The sequence below is a fragment of the Mytilus edulis genome, chromosome 8 (genome assembly GCF_963676685.1).
Source record: "Mytilus edulis chromosome 8, xbMytEdul2.2, whole genome shotgun sequence".
Taxonomy (NCBI): Eukaryota; Metazoa; Mollusca; class Bivalvia; order Mytilida; family Mytilidae; genus Mytilus; species Mytilus edulis.
Window position 1 is genome coordinate 79175716 of NC_092351.1, and position 25408 is coordinate 79201123.

General features: G+C 32.5%; 2 protein-coding genes across 2 annotated transcripts; one reads left to right on the plus strand and one right to left on the minus strand.

Moving 5' to 3' along the window:
• The first annotated feature begins 8000 nt into the window (after window positions 1-8000).
• LOC139484397 (uncharacterized) lies at window positions 8001-15105 on the plus strand. Its single transcript, XM_071268132.1, has 4 exons — window positions 8001-8406; window positions 10422-10514; window positions 11255-11353; window positions 14993-15105. The coding sequence occupies exons 1-4, from the start codon at window positions 8004-8006 to the stop codon at window positions 15103-15105; spliced, it is 708 nt and encodes a 235-aa protein (XP_071124233.1). The 5' UTR covers window positions 8001-8003.
• On the minus strand, window positions 13901-24908 carry LOC139484398 (uncharacterized). Its single transcript, XM_071268133.1, has 10 exons — window positions 24828-24908; window positions 23999-24067; window positions 23356-23450; window positions 22631-22701; window positions 19742-19792; window positions 18597-18677; window positions 18168-18275; window positions 17499-17564; window positions 17256-17321; window positions 13901-16903 (listed from the first exon to the last, which is right to left on the minus strand). The coding sequence occupies exons 1-10, from the start codon at window positions 24906-24908 to the stop codon at window positions 16665-16667; spliced, it is 927 nt and encodes a 308-aa protein (XP_071124234.1). The 3' UTR covers window positions 13901-16664.
• Between the last annotated feature and the right edge of the window lie 500 nt (window positions 24909-25408).

The following is a 25408-nucleotide window of genomic DNA, read 5'->3' on the forward strand; positions in this document are numbered from 1 at the left end:
TATTAAACTATTGGTGATGATGTTAGAAGATAGCAAAATTACATTCTTACTAGAATTACTCAGATGGATGAAAAGCCCAATTGATCTACCAAACAGAAATGACACAAATTGCGGTTACGAGGAAAACTAGAGATCAAAGAACTAGTAGGATGACCAAAAAAGGGAGAACGGTACAACAGAGAACGGAAGGACACTTCTATGAAAAGAGTGAAAGTGTCAGGTTTCATATTAACAAAATGTGTAAAAATTCTAGAAAAATTGGTTACCAAAGTCACTGTCAGCGTTACAAAGTGCCTAAACAGAGTACTGTGTACAGAAGAAACGATTAACATGCAACAAGTAAAATCACAAAAATACTGAACTTAGAGGAAAATCAATTCGGAAAGTCCATAATCACATGCCAAAATCAAAAAAACATCTTAAACGAATGGATAAGAACTGACTTGGTACAGGCATTTTCAAATGTAGAAATGGTAGAAAAAACCTGGTTTTATAGCGCTAACCCTCTCACTTTGATGACAGTCTCATCAAATTCCATTATAATTAAAAATGATGCGTTAACTAAACAGACACAATAAATAAAATAGTCAACACGATTATATAGACCTTTTATCACGTTCAAGAACCAGAAGCCCAAACTGAACAAAATCATACTGGGATACAATGATCGGTTTAAAAAACAAATATATAGTCTTCTAATGAACAAAATTCAGTTTGAAAAAGAATCTGTTGAAACAAAATCTATTAAGGGGTAATACCACCATTGATTTTTCCCTATTAGTCTTTGTTAAATTGGCACTTTTAAAAAAATTGAATAGTATTTACCTTTATTTCAACCAAAGAAATACTTTGCATGTATAAAGTTTAATCCTTTCCAGTGATACAGTGAAAATTTCACACTACATTTCATTGCATATAAGAAACTAACCAGCACCGGAAGTAAACAACCCAATTTTTACACTGTTATTTACTGGTTACCTGCTTTGGTAACTATGTAACCTTAACGCTCCAAAATATTTTATAAGACCATCAAATAAAAAAAGAATGCTGCTTTCAGACATCCAACATACATATTTACGACTCAGAAAAATTTAAGTGCACTGAAATGCAGGGTTAATTTTCTACAACTGTCAAATTCAAGGGAATATTTTTTTAGGCCTACTTTCGTATGCAACCGGATGTGACGTACCATGATTTGGTGGTATTACACCTTAAGAACACCTAAATGTCAAATAAACTTAATTTAATTTTTTTCCCTTCAATTGCAAGTTATTTCAAGCATAACTGTGACGTTTTGTCTCAGTCAGAGCTATTGTTTCAGAGAAAATCACTATAATGTAAGGCCATATCCTACGGCAATTTCAGTCTAATTTCTTCGAAAAATCCTAATTTCAGTGTATCATAATAAAATGCAGTGTGGACTAATATCTGATCATAAACTCATGATATATGCATTCAAACAATTAAATAGAATACAAAAGACAATTTTAAGATGATAAACAAGTTTATTGCACCTTTTAGAGTTCATTTGAAGGTCTGTTTTGGTCCATTTTTCTTCCTTCCTTCCTTTTTCATCAAAACTTGATATCTTTTGTCTAAAAAATAAAACAAATGTGATTACTTTCCTACAAAAATGAAATAAATGTACTGTTAAATCAATAATTAAAGTGTTTTAGCTGAAAGAACTGTCTCTATAAATGTTAACAGTCTACACGGAAGTTTCTATAAGCCCTTATGTGTAACTTGAGTTTTTGGTCTGTTCCCCTAGTGTGACAAATAACGGTTCCCTTTCAGTCAATCATTAATTGTTACTGGTATTAAAGTCTTTTTATTTATTCATAACAGTTTAATTCTAATAGATTTACACAAAAATCCACTTTCTTGTATTTTACATTAGAAAATGGGGAGAAAGAGTAATAAAAAAATACCTCAAAATGTTTTTAAAAAGGGTTATGTCCCTTGGAATGCTGGTACAAAAAATAAATTGGTAAGAATTATAAAGTTTAAGTATGTGAAACTGGATTCTGATGTGTATAAATCCAGGGCAAATAAGTGTTTAAATGATTTATTGTCTGTGCAAAATGTAAACGGCACACTGGCAAATTGTAAACTTTTGCGGTCAAAACAAAAAATAACATGTCGATAGTTGCGCAGTGATGTTAAGGCAATTTCGCCGAATTTCGCGGAATTTTTGTCAGGGGTAGGTAACTCCGCAATACCTCATTATATATTCATCAATGGCGGATTCCGTAAGCAGCGTCCATCGATAAAATTGTAAAATACAAATCCGCATGCAGGCATGCGGATAAAAAAGGGATACTGGTATGATGTCATTTGATTATTAAAACAAGATTACGGCATTTTTTTGTTGAAAATATATAATAAATGGTTGCAATAGATGTTTTTATTGCCGGGATTACACCCCGCCTACTTCCGAGTAGCAACCAATGAGAAGCCGATCGTCCCCAAATCGCCGTCATTAGATGTTTGGAAGTTTGCAGAATGGAAAGCACCTTGCTGGAGCAATTATTTTCTCTAATGTGTGAAAATATACCGACAAAAGTAAGTGACAGCTACAAAATATGTAAGCATTAATGAATGTAAATTGTTTACTTTGTAATTCATCCATTTTAGTAGATGAAAAAAGGTGGAGAGTTAGTTAAAAACAAGTTTAGCTTTGGCAAACATGCTACACGTGTTCAGATGGGGGAAATTAAAAAAAAGTGTAATTGACTTTCATTTTTAAATTGATAGAGGAGCGGGTGAAATGAATTAGTACATATGCTACCACTTTTACCACTTGCATTCTCGATAGTTACGGCACTGTCAAAGGGTTGCTTCGTAAAAATTGTTATTTATTTGTTGTGAGCACTAGCTGCGGAACCGTAACTCTTATGGTCCTTTTTTATTTTTTTTTTATTTTGCGGATGGTCCGCAAATAGTCAAAAAATAACAAAAGGACCTAAATAGCTACGATACCGCAGCTATGTGAGCACCTGCTTGTCCTAGTTCAGATAATCATTTCTGGTGATCAATTTATAATTTTATTATCTAGTAACAAACAAAAAAATCAGCCTATCAATATATCATAGATAAGAATTAAATTAGCCTTACAAAAGTCTTAATTTATTTAATTAATTGATATGGATGGAGGAGGATTTAACCCCCCCCCCCCCCCTCATTTTCTAATAACATATCTAACCATGCCTAGACAAAACCCTACCTTATTCTGTATGTGCATCTGAAGTCAGTATGCGAATATCATATTTGTTCTTTTGTAGTCGTGTTGATAAATTAGGCTGTCAGTGTTTTGTTTGAATTGGTTTATGTTTCGTTTTGTCTGGGCCTTATTTCATTTAGTTTAAATAATTATGACGTCTGGCAAGGCTATTTTAATTTTTTTCTGGGACACCTTCCTAGCGTCCAAGATAAAAATTAAAATAGCCTTGCCAGATGTCATAATTACTTGGACTAGGCCTTATTTTAGTATAATAGCTTGGTACAAGTTATGGTTTTGTTTATTGTTAGGACCAATGGTTACTTATATTTACTTTATTTGGTCACTGGTTGATAGGCATGTCTCATTGCAATCTGGCGGTAACATATCGTCTTACTTTAGTCAAAATAATTATGACCGCTATAAAAAAAAATATTCTGGGACACCCAGACAATAAGGGACGACATCAAAAGATCGATGTAGGATAAAAAACTTAAATCAAATAGTTTGGGGGTGGGGGTCAACATTGCTGCAAGTTTTGTTAATCCAAAATCGATTTTACATGCATGTATATCCCTATTGGTCAATCAATTTTTCCAAAATTAATTTAAGAGGGGGGATGTAGGGGTTGGTGAAAAAACTATGTGAATCAAGTTTTTTATCCTTCATTGAACTTTTGATGTCGTCCCTAATTAAAATACATGTACATATAACCTTGCAAGACCTGGTTCCTTTACACATATTATCATTGGTATTATGTGCTGCTGGAATAGGTATATATTCTGCACCAAAAATCTTTCTGACTACTTGTCTGAAGTAAAATTGAGAATTGAAATGGAGAATGTGACAAAGAAACAACAACCCGACCATAGACAACAGCAGAAGGTCACCAATAGGTCTTCAATGCAGTGAGAATTCCCGCACCCAGAGGCATCCTTCAGCTGGCCCCTAAACATATATATTATGTATATACTACAGTGTAGTTCAGTGATAACGAAAATACCTGTTTTCCGTCATTTTATTTATATGTTTTAAGCAAAGATTTTTAAAACTTGCTAGTTCAACTTTTTATATACTTAATTGTCTAGTTTATCTTACTAGTGCCTAACAGTCACTGAATAAGTCTTTTTTTCAAATTCCAGCTTTAGAATATGTGAAAATATTGGGTAACTATCAAGTAAAGTCATTAAAGTTCCAATATTGGCTTTTATCGCACAGCGGGTAAATTATGACGTTGTGATTGGTTTAATGCCGTCACGTGGTGACCCCCTATGAGACCATAGTAGGGGGTTCATGGCACGTTAATGGTGACATCATCTATTAATGTTGTGTTTCATTGTTGATTTTTATCAAAACGCAGCAGAAAAAGTCTAGCGTGCGATAAATTCGTTGTACGGTTAACTACTGACCCCCTATGGGTCCATAGATGGTGAATAAAATCCATAAGGGTCCCCCCCCCCTTTTTAGGGGATAAAATTGGTTGATTATATAGGGAATCACTTGGACCTCAAAAGGGTAAAATCTGACTTCCCAAAAAAGGTCCTTAAACAAGCCTCTCTTTCCTTGTTATAAGGGACTCCCAACTGCTAACTCATTCATATGTACATAATATATGACCTGTATACTGCTCTATCTAAAATTCATTATTTTGATAATTAATCTGGCGTTTTTGTCTCAAGGTTGGGTGGTAAATACCACACCCGGTATTTACCAGTGGTATTTACCGCCCCGGACAATACTCCCCAAGTGGTCAATACTGGCAAATACTGGTCAATTGAAATTTTCATGGTTGTTTTTACTATTGATTGAAGTTATAAATTGATAAAAAGTTTAATATACTTATATTGTATACTTAAGATATATATAAAAATTTACATTTTATTTCTAAAATTAAAATTAAATAAAACTACAGGTAAATGAAGTTACATGTGTCTTTTTACCTATCACCTGGCATTGCTAGGTGTGAAAAATTAATTACTAAAACAACAGCCCCCAATAAAAGTTGACATTACATGGGTTGAAAGTAATAAAAGTGATATTTGAAGACTCCCTTAAACAATAAATTATTTCCTGTCTATTTAACTGTGTGACAAAACCTTCTTCATGCTGGAAATAGAAATTTCCAAGCAGGGGCAAAACGTTTTTATCTTTTACTACACATTGATTAATATAGATCCCTGTTTGAATTTACAATATAAATGGAATTGAAAGCATTAAAAATGATTTGAACACTTTCTATATTTAATTATTGATAGTAATTATAATTGACCAGGTAAAGAATGGTTTACATAGTAATGACCACTCAAAATTTCAATCGACCAGTATTTGCCGGTTTTTCCCAGTATTTGCCAGTATTTCCCGGTAATTACTGGTATTTACCACTGGCATGGTCAATATTGACCACTTTTTTGCCAACCTTGTTTTCTCTGGTATCAGTTTGCAGTAAAAATGTAGCAAAATCTCCCTCTAGATGTCCGTTGAATATTTTGTTGGATTTTTATCTCCTTTATCTATGCTGTATGGTCATTTTATATATATTTTTTTTAATTAAATTGCTTTACATTTGTTATGTCATTTCACATGTTTCATGCCTTTCACACATGTAGCTTAGTTAGGTATGTGCCTGTTGCAAGTCCGGAGCCTGTAATCATGGTAATTCAGTGGTTGTCATTTGTCTATGTGGTTACACCTGATCCTGGAGTCCCAATAAAGGTCCTATTCCTCCCGTATGGGTTTTTCTCAATGTTGAAGGCCACACTGTGACATATAGTTAAACTGTGATCTTCTCTCTGAATTTTTTTTCCCTGATAATTGGCACATCTTCTGATTTTATATGTATAAATTATACAAATATCACTAATTACAATTTAATACGGATGAGTAAAGTTTTGATTTGACTTGTCGATAATATGAGCCCTCTTATTACATAGTATGGTTTCAGCTCATTGTTAAAGGTTGTATATATTTACCTAGAATTGATTAAATCAATGTCAATTGGATTCTTTTGGATAATTTTTCTCATTGGCAATTATACCAAATCTCCTGAATTTTATTTTGAATTTTTTTCATAATATTATTACAAGCATGAGAAGTAAAGGTTGTTTCTGTACAAACATGCATTGGACATCTGAAATTTTAGTGCCTGAGAGTTTTCATGAAGTGAAAGTTCAAAAGAATTCCAAAATTATAATATGCTGTGGATTCATCTCTTTTTTGTGTTTTCTTGCATTTGTAGTTTGTTTAAAGCTTACATACTATCCTAAGGAGGATTTGTGTTCTAATGCAATTATTTTGTATCAATGGTTCTGATTGGATGACAGTAAGCGTAAAATTCTCTATCTCCTAAATTTGCGACAGTAAAACTACTGATGGACATCCTTAAAGCTTCAAATACAATACAGTTATCTCTTAATTTTATTGAACATTTTTTATTAGGTTGACCAATGAAATCTTTGAAATTGACTTCCAACACATCCAAAACCGAATCAACATTTTTATCGTACACAGTTACCTTTTTTTAATTTCTGGAATATTTTTGTTTCCACAGGGATTAATATTTTATAACCATGATAACCTTTATGGAGCCATTGCCACCTGCGCTTGAAAAGAGTGACAAAGATACCATAGGGACAATCAAACTCGTAAATCTAAAATAAACTGACATCGCCATGGCTAAAAATGAAAACCATGTGTAATTTTACATTAAAAGTAGCATGTTTCAAATTATATTCAAGAATCACAGATCGAATCATAAAATAAATATATATTTCAGTTTATTTTTAAAGCAAATTTATATATTAACACCAAATCCACCATAGAACCATGCAATATGTCAATAAGAGGTGCCACAGGCAACATCCCCCGATTTTGATGAAAATTAGTACAAAGGGTCATTATGAGATAAAAAAAAATTATGCAAAAAAAAAAAATTGAAAATGTTACTATTTATAGAATTATAGCGCCATCTATAACTGAAGAGTATTTTGCCATATTATCATGATAAAAGGTTATAAAATGGAGATTTCTAAAACTTGAATAAAACTTATTTTTTCTGGTTTTTTTTAAAAGGAATATGAAATATGATGTTTTTTCTTCAAAATAATCTATTTATCAAACTTTTCAAATTGTTAAAAAAAACCTCCCCCCATAACCCAAAATATGACCATTTGACCTATTTTCAATAATCTGCAATATTGCATGTTTTAAAAAATCGTTTTCTATCAATATACAAAACAAAACTTAGAAATTGCAATTGCATGTTGATATTAGGATATTATTTTATTTATGACAGGTTTTTCTTGCTGGGCTCTTTATTAACGTTACCATGGCAACCGTTTTATTATGCCTCAGTTTTTAGATTTTAAGTAACCGAATTTGAGAAAAATGAAACATTAGGGAGTAAAAATGAGATTTTTTTCAGGTTAAAATATTACACCTATGCTATTTAGTGGAGATATATAATAACAAGTAACCACAATAGACAAATTCATCTACCATTGACTTATAAGATCACTTTTCTAGGTCCCTGTTTTCTGAACTTGAAATAAATTGATATGTTTCCTCAAGATGTTTGCATAATTATTGTAATAACCTTATCATTTTCCTTTTTCCACGAATTATTCACATTTCTACAAAAAAAATGCTGCTAGGACCAAATCTCTATTTCAAAGAGGAAGGTTGTTACTCTTGTTGCTGTTTTGGTTTTTAGCTAAATGGCATTAGCTCTTCAATTTAGGAGATAACCATAACAACATAGCATCAGAAAAATGATGGAGAGAAGCAGAAGATGAGTGAGATGAGTGGCAAATGTTTGTTTTCTAAGTTTAATGCTGTGGATTGTGGCTTTTCTAACTTTTACAACGATACCAAACAATTTTATAAGCTTAATGAATGTGAAAAGAACACTGATGCCCATCTTAGATCACTACATTCATATAATCTGAACTCAGACGTTTCTGAATCAACACTTATTTTATCTCGTGTCGGAGCGGTTTTCAATTATAGTTGTACATATAACATATGCCAAGCCCACAGAGACACTCTAGGTATCTATTGGCAAAGATCAAACAGAAATGGCTGCAAGCATCCACTGCATGGTTCGTCCAAACGAAAGGCTGATAGAGGAATTTCACTGAAGCGCTCGGTTGAGATTTTCCTTTTTTGGGGAGAGCATGTGCCCATTGGATCAGGTATGTTATATTTTTGGTTAGATAAAAAATTAAAACATTTGGGGATCCACACTTTATGCATTGTAGCCTATAAAGAAATGGCCATTCCACTAAAAATCTAAACGAAACTTGGGGGGGGGGGGGGGGGGGGGGGGTTACTTTCTGAGTGAGTGGTATCAAAAGTCATAGCATTGTTTATATCTAAGGGTTACCCAATTTGTTTTCTTGTTAGTCCTTTGTCTATGTTCCGGACCATATGAGTATCTGGACCATACGCGTATGGTCATGACCATATGGGTATACTCATATGGTCCGACCATACGCGTATGGTCCGACCATACGCGTATGGTCGGACCATATGAGTATATACTCGTTTGGTTATAAACGGGCCGGACCATATGAGTATTTGGACCATATAGGTATTTTACAAATATGTACAAGAAACGTTGAAATTATGCAATAAACTTTACCATAAAAAAACACAATCTTGGTAACATGAAAATAGATTAATTTTATAATTCAAAGGTTTCATGATCATTCTGTGCGTCAATGTCGTGCTGTGAATCATTGTCCGTCTGTAGGTCTATGTCGGTCTGTGAGTCATTGTCCGTCTGTAAATATAAGTCTATGTCGGTCTGTGAGTCAATGTCGGTCTGTGAATCGTTGTCCGTCTGTGAGTCTATGTCGGTCTGTGAATCGTTGTCTGTCTGTGAGTCAATGTCGGTCTGTGAACCGTTTTCCGTCTGTGAGTCTATGTCTGTTGGTATATCCTCGCTTATAAACATTTCAATTGCTTCTTCGTTGATAAATTCGTCAGTTGCGTTAGTTCCTACAAATACCCCATCGCTTGCCTTTTGACCAAAGACCGCCTCATATGGGGTTACCTTTATACTTGAATGATGTTGCGTATATGAAACTGTTTATTTGTATTAAGATAATTGTTTAATTAATTAATTAATCGACCTTTGATAGCGTCTTCTCAATGACGTGACAACTAGAAGGATCATACCTTATTAAAAGTAAAGTCTTAACAGTAAACGTGTTAATTACCCCGACCATACGCGTATGGTCCGACCATACGCGTATGGTCGGACCATATGAGTATATACCCATATGGTCATGACCATACGCGTATGGTCCAAATACTCATATGGTCCGGAACATCTATATATTTATGTAAAAATGAGGGGTAAGTGTCATATTTGGTATCTGAGGGATAGAAATTTTGCAAGAAAATATTAGGGGGGTTAAAAAATGCTTCATGTAAGCTGTTCAGTTTCATGTAGGCCATCCAAATGATTTCAATAAATGGTGGATCCCTACAGAAGCAGTCTTGACCATTACCAAACTACCATGTTTTTGGCAAAGGCCAATCCACCATTAAAGCAAAAAAAAATACATCATCATCATGTATCCCATTTTAATCTTTATAAAATATTTAAATCTGACACTCTGTCTACCTAATATCATCTACCTATTTTTATGAAGCAGCACACTAATTTTCATTTATGAGAGTAGGAACAGAATTTGGTGCTTTTATGGGTCGCTTTTTCAAGATGTCAAATATATGGCTGGCTTGAAAATTTCAAACGAAATATATGACTAGACCCAAATATTTAGAACAAAATGTATGACTTGGCTGTAATTTTCAGACAAATGTATGACTGGGCTTTAATTTTCAGACAAATGTATGACCCGGCTGAAATTTTGGACTAAATATATGGTTACATGTATGTAGATAACATTTTTTTATGCAAAATATATATGAATAGGTCATTTTTTTGGTCTTAGGCTACAGACAATATATGAATGTGTTTCTCATATTCCAGAGAGCTCTTCCAGAGGCACACCTGTACTAACTTTTAAACAAATTTTAAAGTGCCCCACCCCCAATTCCCATTGTTGGCATAATTTGTTTTCATTTGGTGAAATCAGTAATAATTCTTTAAAACTAACAAACAAGAACAATAGTCAAAAATGAATTATTCATGCTAACTTACATGCACATATAAAAAGTCATTCTTTATAATTTACAGGTATATGCAGAGGCTGCAGAGAAGAACACAGCAAAGAATTATTGAAATTCACATTTTGTGATGAAGACAATGAAGAGTCAAACATAGAAGATGGTATGTAAAAAAAATCATTTGACATTTTGTTCATCATGTTCAATTAAAAAAAAATCAGTTATTTTGATGAGCGAACAAGAATCATGTTGTACATGTATATATATAAAGTGATGTTCAGGTTGCATTTAAAACTTCTTTATGCAAGTTATTGACAATACACAGCACAATGTAGGAATTAATTTTTAAAAGATAGCCGTGATAGTGGCAAACTCTTCATATTTTAAAACAAATTTAATTTTTACAACAAATTACTAAATGCAATACAAAAGAAATTGAGTGCTTACAACATGTACTTTAATGGAGCAGGGTATATATATATCCCACTTACAGACGGCCAGCTCTGAATGCCCCTCCCCCAAAACAAAAAAAAGAGCAATTAAACCTAAGGACACAGCACATGGCCAGATTATGAGATATCTTTTTTTTTTAGAATAATAGGTTTAACATGTACAATGCAAGGGCAAACCAATGAAGTAAATACTCCTGATTTAGGAAAGGAGCACAAATGTGTTTTTTTAAGATCCCTTCTCTATACTGCATTTTAAAAAATAAACAGTTAATTCTAAAATGCTTTTATTACTGTGATTTTGAAATGCAATATGGTTATCTCTATATTAATGAAACCTTGGACTCACTAAGCATGTACGTGTACTGTAAATCGTGTACATATGATGCTTTGAAATTTTAATTACTGTCCAATCAAAATTTCCATTAGAATATATGTTTTTACTACTTTTTAGATGAACCAAAAGAAAAGAAAATATGTCTCTCAAGTGAAGTTGTGTGTCGACTTTCTGTGACAGATGGTAACTGTCTTCAATATGGAATTTGCACAACATGTAAGTACATGTAGTTTTAATTTTTATTGTGTATAATCAGCAGCGAATCCAGACACTCTAAAAAAAAAGTCGGGTGGGGAGAGAGGGGCGAATAGGGGGGAATCAGACAATTAAAAAAGGGGGGATGGGGTTGGAGGAGAGACAAATTTTCCAAAAAAGGAGGGGGCAACCACCCTTTCCATCCCTGGATCCGCCACTGAATTATGTAGCTTTAAGTTTTTGATCATGACAGTATAATACATGTTGAAATAGATTTAACTTTAAGGTCAAGTGAGCTTTTGTCATCACTTGGCGTCCGGCGTCTGTAGTCCATAAACTTTTAAAGAAATCTTCTCCTCTGAAACTACTGGGCTAAATTTAACAAAACTTGGTCACAATCATCATTGGGGTATCTAGTTTAAAAAATGTGTGGCCTGACCATGCAGCCAACCAAGATAGCCGCCATGGCTAAAAACATGGGGTAAAATGTAGATTTTGGCTTACAACTAGGAAACCAAATCTGAAATGGTAAAATTGTCTATTAGGTCAAGAACTATCTGCCCTGAAATTTTCAGACAAATCGGACAACACGTTTTTGGGTTGCTGCCCCAAAATTAGTAATTTTAGAAAAATTTGCAGTTTTTGGTTTTTACCTTGAATATTATTATAGATAGAGATAAACTATAACAACAATAATGTTCAGCAAAGTAAGATTTACAAATAAGTAACAATGACCGAAATTGTCAGTTGACCCCTTAAGGAGTTATTGCCCTTTATAGTCAATTTTTAACCATTTTTCTAAAATTTTAGTATTCTTTTAAAAAATCTTCTCCTCAGAAACTATCGGGTCAAATTTAACCAAATTTGGCCACAATCATCATTGGTGTGACTAGTTTTAAAATGTGTCTGACGACTTGGCCAAACATCCAAGATGGCCACCATGGCTAAAAATAGTACATAGGGGTAAAATGTAGATTTTTACTTATATCTCTGAAACTAAAGAATTTAGAAAAAATCTGATGAGAGGTTAAATTGTTTATCAGGTTCAGATCTATCTGTCCTGAAATTTTCAGACAAATCGGACAACCTGTTTTTGGGTTGCTGCCCCCGAAATTATTAATTTTAAGGAAATTTTGCAGATTTTGGTTGTTATCTTGAATATTATTATAGATAGAGATAAACTGTAAACAGCAATAATGTTCAGCAAAATAAGAGCTACAAATAATTCAGACATGACCAATATTGTCAATTGACCCCATAAGGAGTTATTGCTCTCTATAGTCATATATATACATGTACGACCGCAAAAATTGAAAATTGTTTTGCGGTATATTGGTAAGACGTTGGCGTCGTCGTATGAAGTCATTTGGTTTTTGCACTATAACTAGCAAAAGTAAATAGAAATCTATGAAATTCAAACACATGTTAATGACTTGAAAAGGAAGTTTGGAATTGATTTTGGGAGTTTTGGTACCAACAGTTTAGGAATTAGGGTCCAAAAGGGTCCAAATTTTTAGCTAGCAAATACCATGGCAGATGGGAAATACCCTAGCAAATACCATGGCAGATGGGGAATACCATGTCTAAAAATAACTCAATGAATTATTTCTATTCTAAAATGACAAATTCATGGTCATTCTATATGGTTCCAGATGAAATATTTAAAAAGTAAACTATAATGAAGATGATAGACAGAATCTTCTTTTTATTTACAAATTTATTATATAATCTGAAAAATAACACTCAACTTCTTATGGTGGTTCACTCTGCATTCAGAAGGTTACTTCCATATCTATTGAAGCTACCTTCCTTCCAGGCTTGTGACTGGCAAGATTTTAAATATCTTGGCTGCATTCCCCACCCACCACCACACTGCAAAATTCAGTCCAAGAGAATTTATTTTATACTTTTAACTTTTATCAAAATGGCTGTGTAAAAATTAGTTAAATTTTCTATCTATATGTATTAATTGTAATTTTTATAACAAAATGATTACATAACTTTCCCATGTTTGAAGCCAACCTTTATTATTTTAGTCTGAAGAAACGATACTGATTTCAATTACAAAATGTACTTGTTATTTTTACGTTTTTTTAAACAAATTAAATGCAGTTAATCTGCTTGCTATCATTTGAAGAATATGGTTACATGCAGACATAATTGATATTTTTTAAAACATTGACCTATATTTAAATTTATAAGAAAGAAATGACTTACTCTCATGTTTATCATTTACTCTACATTGTATTTATAAAACTTTATATATGAGGAGAGAAAAAAATCAGTTTGATTTAAGTTCCTGAAAGTGCTTGACTTGGACTGATGAAATATTGCAAGACAAAATATAGCATGAAATGTAGCATTGAGAATTTTTACACAGCAAGTAAACCCTTAAATGCCACTCACATCTTTCTGAAACCACTGTTTTTATTACTTCTTTTTTGAAACGACTGTTTTTATTGCACCTTCAGGCTTCTTTGAAACAAATAAACTAAATAATTTGCAATTTAAAAAAATCATTTATAAATTTTTGCTATATTGCCAGTCATTCTGATTTTATTGTTGGCCTTTTTTGTAATACTTGGTCCTTTGATTTATTTTAATATTTTTTCGATCGTTATTTGTTTATATGATAATATTCTAAACTTAACTATTCAAAAGGAGAAATTTTTAATGCACACAAGAACTGTGTACAAAACATTAACATCTTTAAACTTTATTTAATGATTATAAACATCAAATTTTAGTAGATTATTTATGAAATCGTAGATGAAAAGTTAAAACACTTTTCTGACATTATTGAGTCAAGTCATATCCATTAATTGTTGTCAAATCAAGAGAAAAGTCATATTCGGTAAACTATGTTGTCGTATCCCAGGGGTGTCTGGTACTGAAAGTCTAATGCAGCATCCATCTAGCAAGTATGTACAAGGGTCTCTGTCTAAATTCTAGATACATGGTTGATGAGGTGTTTCATGATCTTTGTGTCTCTTCCAAAATTTCCTTCTGAGCAAAGAATTTGAATAAGGGTATAGCGTAGAAAACCCACACTGACCCAAAATTCTTTCAGAACCCTATCTATGACCTAGCTTCTCCTATATATGGTATAGCGCGGAATCCCACACTGACCGATATGATACTAGTCATATCTGATAGTTAAAGGAAGGACTCTTAAATTCAGATGTTGTCTTATAACTTGTTTAAACATACTTGTCCTGTTGCATGAATATATGTGTCCTATGGGTTGAACTGAGAATTTCTGCACCCCTGGGATTATTGAGTAGATCATTGTCATATCAAGTATATTAGTCATACATGTATTAGGTAAATTTTTGTCATATCCTGACAGCGGTATCATCCTGATGTTATTGGAAGCTTGGTATACGAATCTCTGGTTGTACTCATGGCAGTAACTTAAGTACAGGTAATGAGGCTGATGCTGTATTCACTGTTTTAAAAAGGAATTTAGGAAAAAGATTCCAACCATGCTTATTATTAAACCAAACTTGAATTTAACATTCTCATTATACACCTAAAATACATGTATTTGAAAATTGTATTTGAATCAAACTTTCAATTGTATGAAACTATATTGAAATCAAACATGTTAATGACTTCTATTCCTTACACTTATAAGTCTCAATATTATATTCTTGATAGGTTGTTCTTCAGATTTACAGGTATGCAGTCTCCTGGACTTAATTACAAAATATATTAATTTCAAACAGTTTATACTACAGATGAATACAGTATCAGCCATGTCTGTCTATTGAAGAGTTCCCCTTTCATATTAACCACAAGATCTATTTAAAAATACAGGGGCAGGCTTTGAAAATGAATATAGTTGCAACATGGTTAAGTAAATGCTCCTATCGAAGGTCAGTTTGTGATTAATGTTCACATAGAAGAGCAGCCATTAAAACTACCATTTGTTTTGTCTCTTTGTTGTTTACATGGGATGCTGTCGGCCTAATTTTTTTATATTTTGCTTTAAATAGCACTTATCGGGCAATAGATTTACTGATTTGATTTGAATCTTGCTTCCTGGTATAGGTTTTGCTCATTGTTAAAGGCCCTCCCAAACAATAATCTACAATTATATTCTATTCTGATTTTATGACTATACATGTATTGTGAACAATAATTGTGTCATTTGCAATCCTATCACATTACCTTATTCTTATCATACTAATATTAATGGGAAATTACATTCCAGTCAATCTACCAAGAATAATTGTGTCATTTGCAATTATATCACATTTCCTTATTCCTTGCCTCTTTCCAGCCCTTATCATGATACATCTGCAGTAGAAATTATTCTGAGGATTCAACACACATATTTTAGTAGTTTGTTATTATTCCCCGTTTCAAAGTGTTACCAGGGTATGCTCTTAACAACCTGCCCCCTTCCCCTTTTATATAAGTTGCCTTTATGAAAATAGCCTTATGATCCAAGCCACTAAGGGTGCACAAACAAAACATATCCAGTGCACCATTTTACATATTAAAGTACTCTATATAATTGTATGATTGGTCAATTCACTATTAAATGTGCATTAATGTAGTGGTTATTGAGTATAAATTAAAGCATATAACATTAATATGTTCTAGTCCTAATATGCATGTGATATTTGCCACTTGCGGTTAAACAACTGCCAAGATGCTAAAGAAATATGGAATTTATCTGAACTTAAACCCATGTATTTGCACCTGTTCTCAATCAGGAACCTGATGTTAAGTAGTAGTCGTTTGTTGATGTGGTTTTTAAGTTTTTCTTGTTATTTTAAGACCGTTGGTTTTACCATTGAAATCATGTTTTGGACCCTTTATAGATTGCAGTTTTGTGTGAGCAAAGGCTCTGTGTTGAAGACATCACTGACCTTTAAATACTTTTACAATTTGTGACTTGGATGAGAGAGTTGTCTCATTGGCACTCACTATGTATTAAAATATAAATTCCAATTGAATCATGCTATGATACATATATTGTGCCTACATTGGATGTTTTTAAGAAATAACAAAAGTCAAATGCTATAAAACAGGCAGTATGATAAAGTAGAATTTAGAAAATTGCCTTTTCTTGAATTTCTTGTGCTCCATGGTGACCAATAGCTGCTTACATCTACATGTATGTCCTTTTAGTCATTGCATTGTAGCAATTGGCAATCATACCACATCTCTTTATTTTAAAACTTTAGTAGGTATGGCATTTAGTAATATTATTTTATATGCAACATTTAAACATTTTAAGAATTATTATGTAGTGCACTGGACATTAAAAGTAGTACACTCCCCAGTGATCAAGCAGCTTTTGAGCAATCTCTTTGTCGGCTCACAGATTCTCCCTGTTCTCCTTTCCCTCATCTTTTGCTGTTTTATCTTTCAGGGCAAAATACCTTTTGCTGACCTCAATCTGTAGCTTAGTGAAAGATTGATCAAAAGCTGATACGAAGGATTTATGACCAGGGTGTTTTAGCTTCAATTCCCTGTACTTAATGCAGTCATCCACATCTGATGATGGGCCGAGTAGTTGGACAACAAGATCGAATGTTGTCTTCTTTCTACGTGGTGCTGAAGCATAAAAAGGTAAATACTATCACAGTAAAATTATACTGAATTTTAACGTACATCCCTTTTCACAAGTATTCTTTATTTTTTTTTTTTTTTAATTTAGTCAAATTACAAAAATAGCTACATGAAAATGTATGTTTTATTCCTAAAATATTAGATGCTGCATACCTATCATTCTAATAATAATCTTTAATTTAGCACACAACTTAAGCTTGTAACAATATTAATTAACAACATGCATTATATTAATCAGTGATTAATTTTTGTATTTATAGTTAATGTTTTGTCACAAAATATTGCCAATTTTCTTTATTTTAGCTGAGAAAGTTTATATAAGGAAACCTTTACTTACCAGTCTCAGTGTTCGAAATTTCAGATTCGAACAATTTTCTTTTGCACGTTGATGGTTTTCGGTTAACTGAAAATTAAAAATAATGGTTTCATGTATGGAAAAGGCAGATGAGACAGCAATCCAACAAAACAAAGTAGAAAAGTATTTGCATACATGTAATTTCGGTTTATTTATATATATATATACAATAATAAGACACTAAAGAAGGAGAGTCTGAAGTTTAAGTAAAATGACTATACATACCTGTTCGTTGGGTGGTAACACTTTCATGGACACTGATGTTGCTAGGCTGTATAGTCCACTTTAAAACTGAAATTAAACATATATTAATTTGGAAACCTGTCAATAGATATAACTAAATAGATTCCTTTAAAATAGTTATTAAATTTATGATATTATTAAGGCTATTTCATTAAATGCATGTAGGTGGAAGATGATTATGCATAATGGTAAACAAAAAAACCATGGAATAATTAAACTTCTACCCTCCTACCATTTTAATGGAGTAGCCTTTACAGAAACTATACATGCTATAAGATGTTGAGTTATGAAGTAATATGAATCCAGGAAGTTTGAACATATATAAAATTATATGTCATTAACAGATGCTTATTGTTTATATATTTGTACAAGAATATAAAAAAAATGTTTTATTAAAGGCATCATGTAGGAACAATGTATGTATGTTAATGATGCAGGAATAAATCCATCATGTCCATCAATAAAAAAAAAAAGCGCAGAAGAATTTTAGAAGTCTTTTTTATGCTATGCCTACACTATTATTAGGTAGGCATGTTCCTGGTGTGGGTGTCTGTATGAATCTGTTCTCTTGTGGTAAAATACAATTTTGTTCTAGGTTACTTAATGGTCACATCAATTTGAATCTCTACTTGATTTGAATTATTTAATTACCTTTAATATGTGATTTGTACAAATGTTTAATGTTGTTCTCAAGCAGTTTCCTCTCTCTTTCCTCTCTGGTCTCAAGTTCATTTTCTATGTCTGGAATTTGATCTGGATCTATGATAAATGTTAAGAAGAAATAAAATTTATGTAGATTACTGAAATAAAATTTATGCAGATTACATAACATTTTCTGAAAGGAATGTTAAACTAAAGTGTCAACAAAAAAGGGCAAAATATGATTAGGATATTAACCTGTAGGCTGTACCTTTCTTGCCTGAAGAATCTTAAGTATTTATAATCCTGTGTTTTTAATATGCGAAATGAACTTTATTGGTGATTGAATTTATATTAGATAAACAATCAAATGAAGTTAACACGCACCTTTTAAGAACATAATCATCATATTAATACATTATTTCCTTTGTAGTAATATACCTTGTTCTAAATTCTTTTCAGGCGAAGTTGATGGTTGATCCTCGTTGGCAGGTTCTTTGGTGCCACTACTGCCTTGAAATTCTATGGAGAATAAAAATAAACAAAAAAATGCAGGTAAGGAATTATAATTATGATGCTTATAATCATACTGAACAGTTTTTCTGTCCAATATTGATTTTGTTGATCTTGCTAAACTCGATAGACATAATTATATATACATATGCTATACAATTGACATGAAAGACAGTATACAAATTGGAAAATAGATATAGGAAGATGTGGTGTGAGTGCCAATGAGACAACTCTCCATCCAAATAACAATTTAAAAAAGTAAACCATTATAGGTCAATGTACGGCCTTCAACACGGAGCCTTGGCTCACACAGAACAACAAGCTATAAGGGCCCCAAAAATTACTAGTGTAAAACCATTCAAACAGGAAAACCAACGATCAAGTTTACTTTCTCCATATCAAAATAAAAAGATAAAAAGACACATTTATAACTTATTATACAAAGAACTATTTCTGTGTTTGTTTTTTTCCCAGATTCATAAAATTTGTCTATCAACTAACATGAATGGAGAAAAACAAGTTTAACTTAAGGTAGATGGGGTGTCTTAATTGTATTTCATAGAATTTTTTAATAATTGGACCATAAATCATAATCTACGCCATAGAATTTTGAGATAACCTATGAGAATATAACTTTAATAGTGTGCTTTCAGTAAAGAAAAAGAAAAAATGGGGTCACCAGACCCGTTTTCTTGCTACATAATAAAACAGGTAAATTCCTAAAACATTCCATTGTTAAAGTACCTTAATCTGAATTATCTGCCCTTGCATTTGAGTTGCCTCCCCTTATGTGGCAAAATTAGAAAAAAAGTAATTTAACAAAAGTTTACTGTTTTTTGTAAAATACAACCCTAAATATGATACAACATGCCATTTTCTATATTGAAATAAAAGTTCTTACACATGAATTACCTACTACTCTCAAAATTTGCACATTCTATTAAAGATCTAGACCTTGTTTTCTGGTATTCCGAAATCCAAGATGGAAGAAGACACCCTATCTACCTTAAGATTGATCATTGATATTAGCATGATTGTAGTAGTATTGAGAAACATTTTACTCTGTCATTTACCTTGTACAGGTATGTTGTGCTGGTAGTTGTCTGTTGACTCAGATGGCAAGTCTACAAAAAAACATCAGTACATGTAGCTTCTGGTAAGTTTATACAGTATTACGATGCAATTTTAAGGAATGAAACAATAACATCTAAAAAGAATTTTAAGTTATTTTTCACTTAACATTTATTACTTTAAGGCATAACTTTCATGACTTGAAATATTGTCAAACAAGTAAGAATTAAAATGTATCAAACATATACATTCTATTTCTGTGATATTCCTTTTTTTTTTGCAGCCACGTCCAGTCAGAACGGAGAGGTAAAATCCGATGCCTTGAAACAACTCGTTGAGGGGTACGCAGGTGGCCTGTTGCAAAGCAAAATCCCTGCCCCTATCCAAAACACCCTCATTTTCCAGTGGTAGTCAAAATTCCACCGACAAACACCCGGTTGGCCTCCATCTTTACAAGATCTGCCTACTGTATTTATTGTTTAAGTTTTCTCATCCTGAACATGCATAAAATACTTGCCACTGGACGTTAAGCAAACAACAATCAATTATACTGTAGGTGATCAAAAGATTTTCAGATTTGTGTTTCGACCATGAAAGTAAATACATGATATTGACTGTGTGTTATAATAGTTCAATTGAAATATTTGTTGTCATGTAAACTTTGAACAATAAGTTTGAAACAAATAATATAAGCAAAAATAAAATCAAACATACACAAAAGAGGGACGAAAAATACCAGAGGGACAGTCATACTCATGCGTATCTAAATATGTATGTAATAATACTTAATAATTACTTGAAGGGTAATGACTTTAAGCGTTTTTGTTGTAATTAATATTTATATTAAAGAATGAGTGATGCAACAGTACCACAATCTCGCGATCCGCCCACATTTCTGCCGTTGGTCCAATGCTGTCCAGTGAGAAGATGTTGTAATTGTACCATGTATTGTCAGTTTATATGCAATGTCAAAAATTGGTGTATACTTACGACGTCATGTATATAATATTGAAACTATTTAACCTGATATCGTTATCGTTAAAATTATGACAGGGTTACTTTGATAGGCTACTTATCTTTAGATTGACCTTGTGTAATGGTGTGTATTTAGGTAAACGGACAGAAAGTCACAGGACAAAAAGTCACAGGACATAAAGTCACAAATTTGATAGGACAAAAAGTCACAAATAATTTGTTGACAATTGATTGAATATACGAGAGAAAGATCTTGAAATATTTTCTTTTTGTAACATATATTTATTTCTAAGTTTAGGCAATTGTTCATAAGCCTTGATAAATGAAAATTTATTAAAATTAATCATACAAAGGACATATTTCTTGGCAGAATGAAGCCATTTAGGTAATTAGCCACTGTGAAATTTTGTTTTCATAACAATTATTTGATCATAATTGATATTTTTTGAACACATTTTGAATTACAAAGTTGCTTCATATAAAATAGTTCAAGAAAAAACAAAAAATATATTAAAAAAAATAGTGTAATCTTGTTCAAAGAAAAATAATCTCAAAACTGAATTGTGACTTTTTGTCCTGTGACTTTTTGTCTGTGACTTTTTGTCCTGTGACTTTCTGTCCTACATTCAAAATGTATTTACTAGCAACGACTAATTTGTTTTAACTGTGTATGTAAAAAGTTAGTCGTTGCTAGTCTGTTGACTATATTGCAATATATCCATAGAATCCCGTATGAGACATAATCAAGATATAGCCATTGAACTAGACATACTTGACAAAGCTTGAAAGATTTTTCGAGCCAATTGAATCATATATAAATCCATAACATTTTTAAGATATCTTGTAAAGAAACTGGATTCTGCCAGCTCGATAAATCACTTACTTACAAGCAACGACAAATTTATTTACACTCGCATGTAAAATAAATATAGTCGTTGCTAGTACATGCACATCACTCAATTAATACAAATTGCTCTTCAAAGTAAGCCGGCTGTAAATTACAACAGCATCGATATTATATCATAAACATTGTGTCGTAAGCATTAATGAATTTGAATAGCAAATATGAATCGATGAACATCATAGATTTCATCTAGTTAGATCACACAGGTAAACAATGTTGTCGTTGCTCGTACATGGGGTAAACAAACAAAAAGTCGCAAGAAAAAAAATCACACAGGACAAAAACTCAGAATTAGTTTGTTGCATTGCTTTTAGTTTTTCTAATCTACCGGAACCTCATTTTGTCTCGGCCATGTTATAAAAATACTTTCATCTTCTTTTTCTCTGTAATTTGGTACAAAATAACATAGTTGAATGTACTTGACAATTAAATTATGTAGATCAAATTTTATTCCAATACTTGCAGGTTCAAATTCTCCGGTTTATGTTCTTTCACCTACAAGTGAAAAAAACATGTCTAAACAAAGTCTAATCAGCATTTTATTTGTTGTTTTTTTTTTTGTGTTTGAGCAAGGATTTGTATAGGAGGCAAACAAAACTATGATTTGGAATCAACTGTTTCAAATTAGGACTCTATGAGCAGTAACAGGCTTGTTCTTTGTGCATATCCCAATCTTAGAATGTAAGGAAGTTGTGTAAAAATCTATAACAAATGGTCCTCATCTATTGTTTTAAAATCAGACCGTTCGATTCCATCTTTGAACTGTTTCACATATATTGTGTAAAACCGAATATATAACAGATTCCAAATTACTGTCTATTGTGTCAGTGTCGTCTGGTTAACCTTTTCATCGGTCTTGGCACCATATTCTTCTATATCAAATCGGTAACCATCATTTTATGTAGGCGAGCACTAAATTATATATTATACTCTTTCTTCACAATATGGTTAAAATTTCAGTAAATTTTCCATCAATATTTAATTCTTTAAAATATGCTTGACAAAAGTATACCAACTTCAGACATAAAATTATTTACTGCAAAAGCTTCGTTAACAAGAGGGTTTGTGTCTTGGCAGTTAATTCTACAAAAATATAATAAAACTTTACAGTAGGCTGCCCAATCAACAAATTTAATCGATTTGCCATAACGGAATAACACACGGCTATATTTTATATCATTGGAAAGAGGAGAACAAACCTCATCGAAATACCGTTGTCTGCCGTGGTCATGCTTTTGTTAAAATTTTATATTTCTAACGTCAAAAATGACTTTAGATTGACTTTTTTGCATACAGGGAGCGACAAAAAAATCAAGAACAGCCAGTAAATAAATAAACGTTTGGAACTCCCCATCTTCTTTAAGTCTTGTTTCAAGATCATGCATCATGGTAGCTGTGCTGATCTGTTCTGAAAGAACTTCTTCCAGAGACTCCCCCAACTTCTTCCTCTTGTTTTAAATTGACAGCTGCCACTTTATCAAGTGTCAGCCTCATTGTTTCCATTTGATTTTTCATAGTCTTTATTTGATTAATCACTGTTAAATAAGTAAAACAAAATATAAACCTTATTTTGGTTTAATAGATATACATGGATTTTTTTTTAAAATATATTGGTTCATATTTTTGAAACTTATTCTACATTAGTATTGACAACTGCTTGGAAATGCTTACTGAGCTAACTGGGACTGGCTCTGGGGAGGTAACTGAGATTAGATCTTGGTCCGGCTCTGGCGTCACCCCGTAGTGCTTCTAGGCGTGGGACCACATAGCGGCATGGCATACCAACTCGTCGAAGACTTCTGATCATCTGGATGTCCGTTTATATCCTCACACTGAATATATAAGTTGAAGACATATTCTGCTTTCACAATTATTTTTTCAAAGTACATGTATACACTTGTTAAGCAATACATAAATATATTTACCTCAAATAATTCTAAACAATGGAAAAACCGCCCTTGCACGGAATTCCAACCGTTGCCCCCCTTGATAGCCGGTTTAAGAACCATAACGGAATTAAATCTTACACGAGATACCACAGCTTCGAAATGCTCAAGATAATTATTGATTGGTTGTTCAGGGGAGATAACTGGGATTTACACTGGCCCTTGCTTCAACGCGTAGTGCATCTATGCGTGGGACCACATAGCGAAATATGAACAACATTAAGTAATCATAATACTGTATATCATCGCAAAATATTTACCAATCTTAGAATGTAAGGAAGTTGTGTAAAAATCTATAACAAATGGTCCTCATCTATTGTTTTAAAATCAGACCGTTCGATTCCATCTTTGAACTGTTTCACATATATTGTGTAAAACCGAATCTATAACAGATTCCAAATTACTGTCTACTGTGTCAGTGTCGTCTGGTTAACCTTTTCATCGGTCTTGGCACCATATTCTTCTATATCAAATCGGTAACCATCATTTAATGTAGGCGAGCACTAAATTATATATTATACTCTTTCTTCACAATATGGTTAAAATTTCAGTAAATTTTCCATCAATATTTAATTCTTTAAAATATGCTTGACAAAAGTATACCAACTTCAGACATAGAATTATTTACTGCAAAAGCTTCGTTAACAAGAGGGTTTGTGTCTTGGCAGTTAATTCTACAAAAATATAATAAAACTTTACAGTAGGCTGCCCAATCAACAAATTTAATCGATTTGCCATAACGGAATAACACACGGCTATATTTTATATCATTGGAAAGAGGAGAACAAACCTCATCGAAATACCGTTGTCTGCCGTGGTCATGTTTTTGTTAAAATTTTATATTTCTAACGTCAAAAATGACTTTAGATTGACTTTTTTGCATACAGGGAGCGACAAAAAATCAAGAACAGCCAGTAAATAAATAAACGTTTGGAACTCCCCATCTTCTTTAAGTCTTGTTTCAAGATCATGCATCATGGTAGCTGTGCTGATCTGTTCTGAAAGAACTTCTTCCAGAGACTCCCCCAACTTCTTCCTCTTGTTTTAAATTGACAGCTGCCACTTTATCAAGTGTCAGCCTCATTGTTTCCATTTGATTTTTCATAGTCTTCATTTGATTAATCACTGTTAAATAAGTAAAACAAAATATAAACATTATTTTGGTTTAATAGATATACATGGATTTTTTAAAAAAATATATATTGGTTCATATTTTTGAAACTTATTCTACATTAGTATTGACAACTGCTTGGAAATGCTTACTGAGCTAACTGGGACTGGCTCTGGGGAGGTAACTGAGATTAGCTCTTGGTCCGGCTCTGGCGTGGGACCACATAGCGGCATGGCATACCAACTCGTCGGAGACTTCTGCTTGACTGAATGTCAGTTTATATCCTCACACTGAAATATAAGTTGAAGACATATTCTGCTTTCACAATTATTTTTTCAAAGTACATGTATACACATGTTAAACAATACATAAATATATTTACCTCAAATAATTCTAAACAATGGAAAAACCGCCCTTGCACGGAATCCTAACCGTTGCCCCCCTTGATAGCCGGTTTAAGAACCATAACGGAATTAAATCTTACACGAGATACCACAGCTTCGAAATGCTCAAGATAATTATTGATTGGTTGTTCAGGGGAGATAACTGGGATTTACACTGGCCCTTGCTTCAACGCGTAGTGCATCTATGCGTGGGACCACATAGCGAAATATGAACAACATTAAGTAATCATAATACTGTATATCATCGCAAAATATTTACTTATACGAAAACAAGTTTTCTTGCATTTTTTTGGTGTGGTAGTTGTTAAAACTCCAGAAGTATACATTGA

Bases quoted from the DNA above. Each gene is read 5' to 3' on its own strand.
- LOC139484397 (XM_071268132.1), top strand. From the start codon at position 8,004: ATGAGTGAGATGAGTGGCAAATGTTTGTTTTCTAAGTTTAATGCTGTG. The intron at 8,407-10,421 runs GTATGTTATATT...TATAATTTACAG, and splicing joins GCATGTGCCCATTGGATCAG to GTATATGCAGAGGCTGCAGA. The intron at 11,354-14,992 runs GTAAGTACATGT...TATTCTTGATAG, and splicing joins ATATGGAATTTGCACAACAT to GTTGTTCTTCAGATTTACAG.
- LOC139484398 (XM_071268133.1), bottom strand. From the start codon at position 24,908: ATGCCGCTATGTGGTCCCACGCCAGAGCCGGACCAAGAGCTAATCTCA. The intron at 24,068-24,827 runs GTAAGCATTTCC...TATATAATTTAG, and splicing joins AGCCAGTCCCAGTTAGCTCA to TGCTCGCCTACATTAAATGA. The intron at 16,904-17,255 runs GTAAGTAAAGGT...TTTATGCTTCAG, and splicing joins AATTTCGAACACTGAGACTG to CACCACGTAGAAAGAAGACA.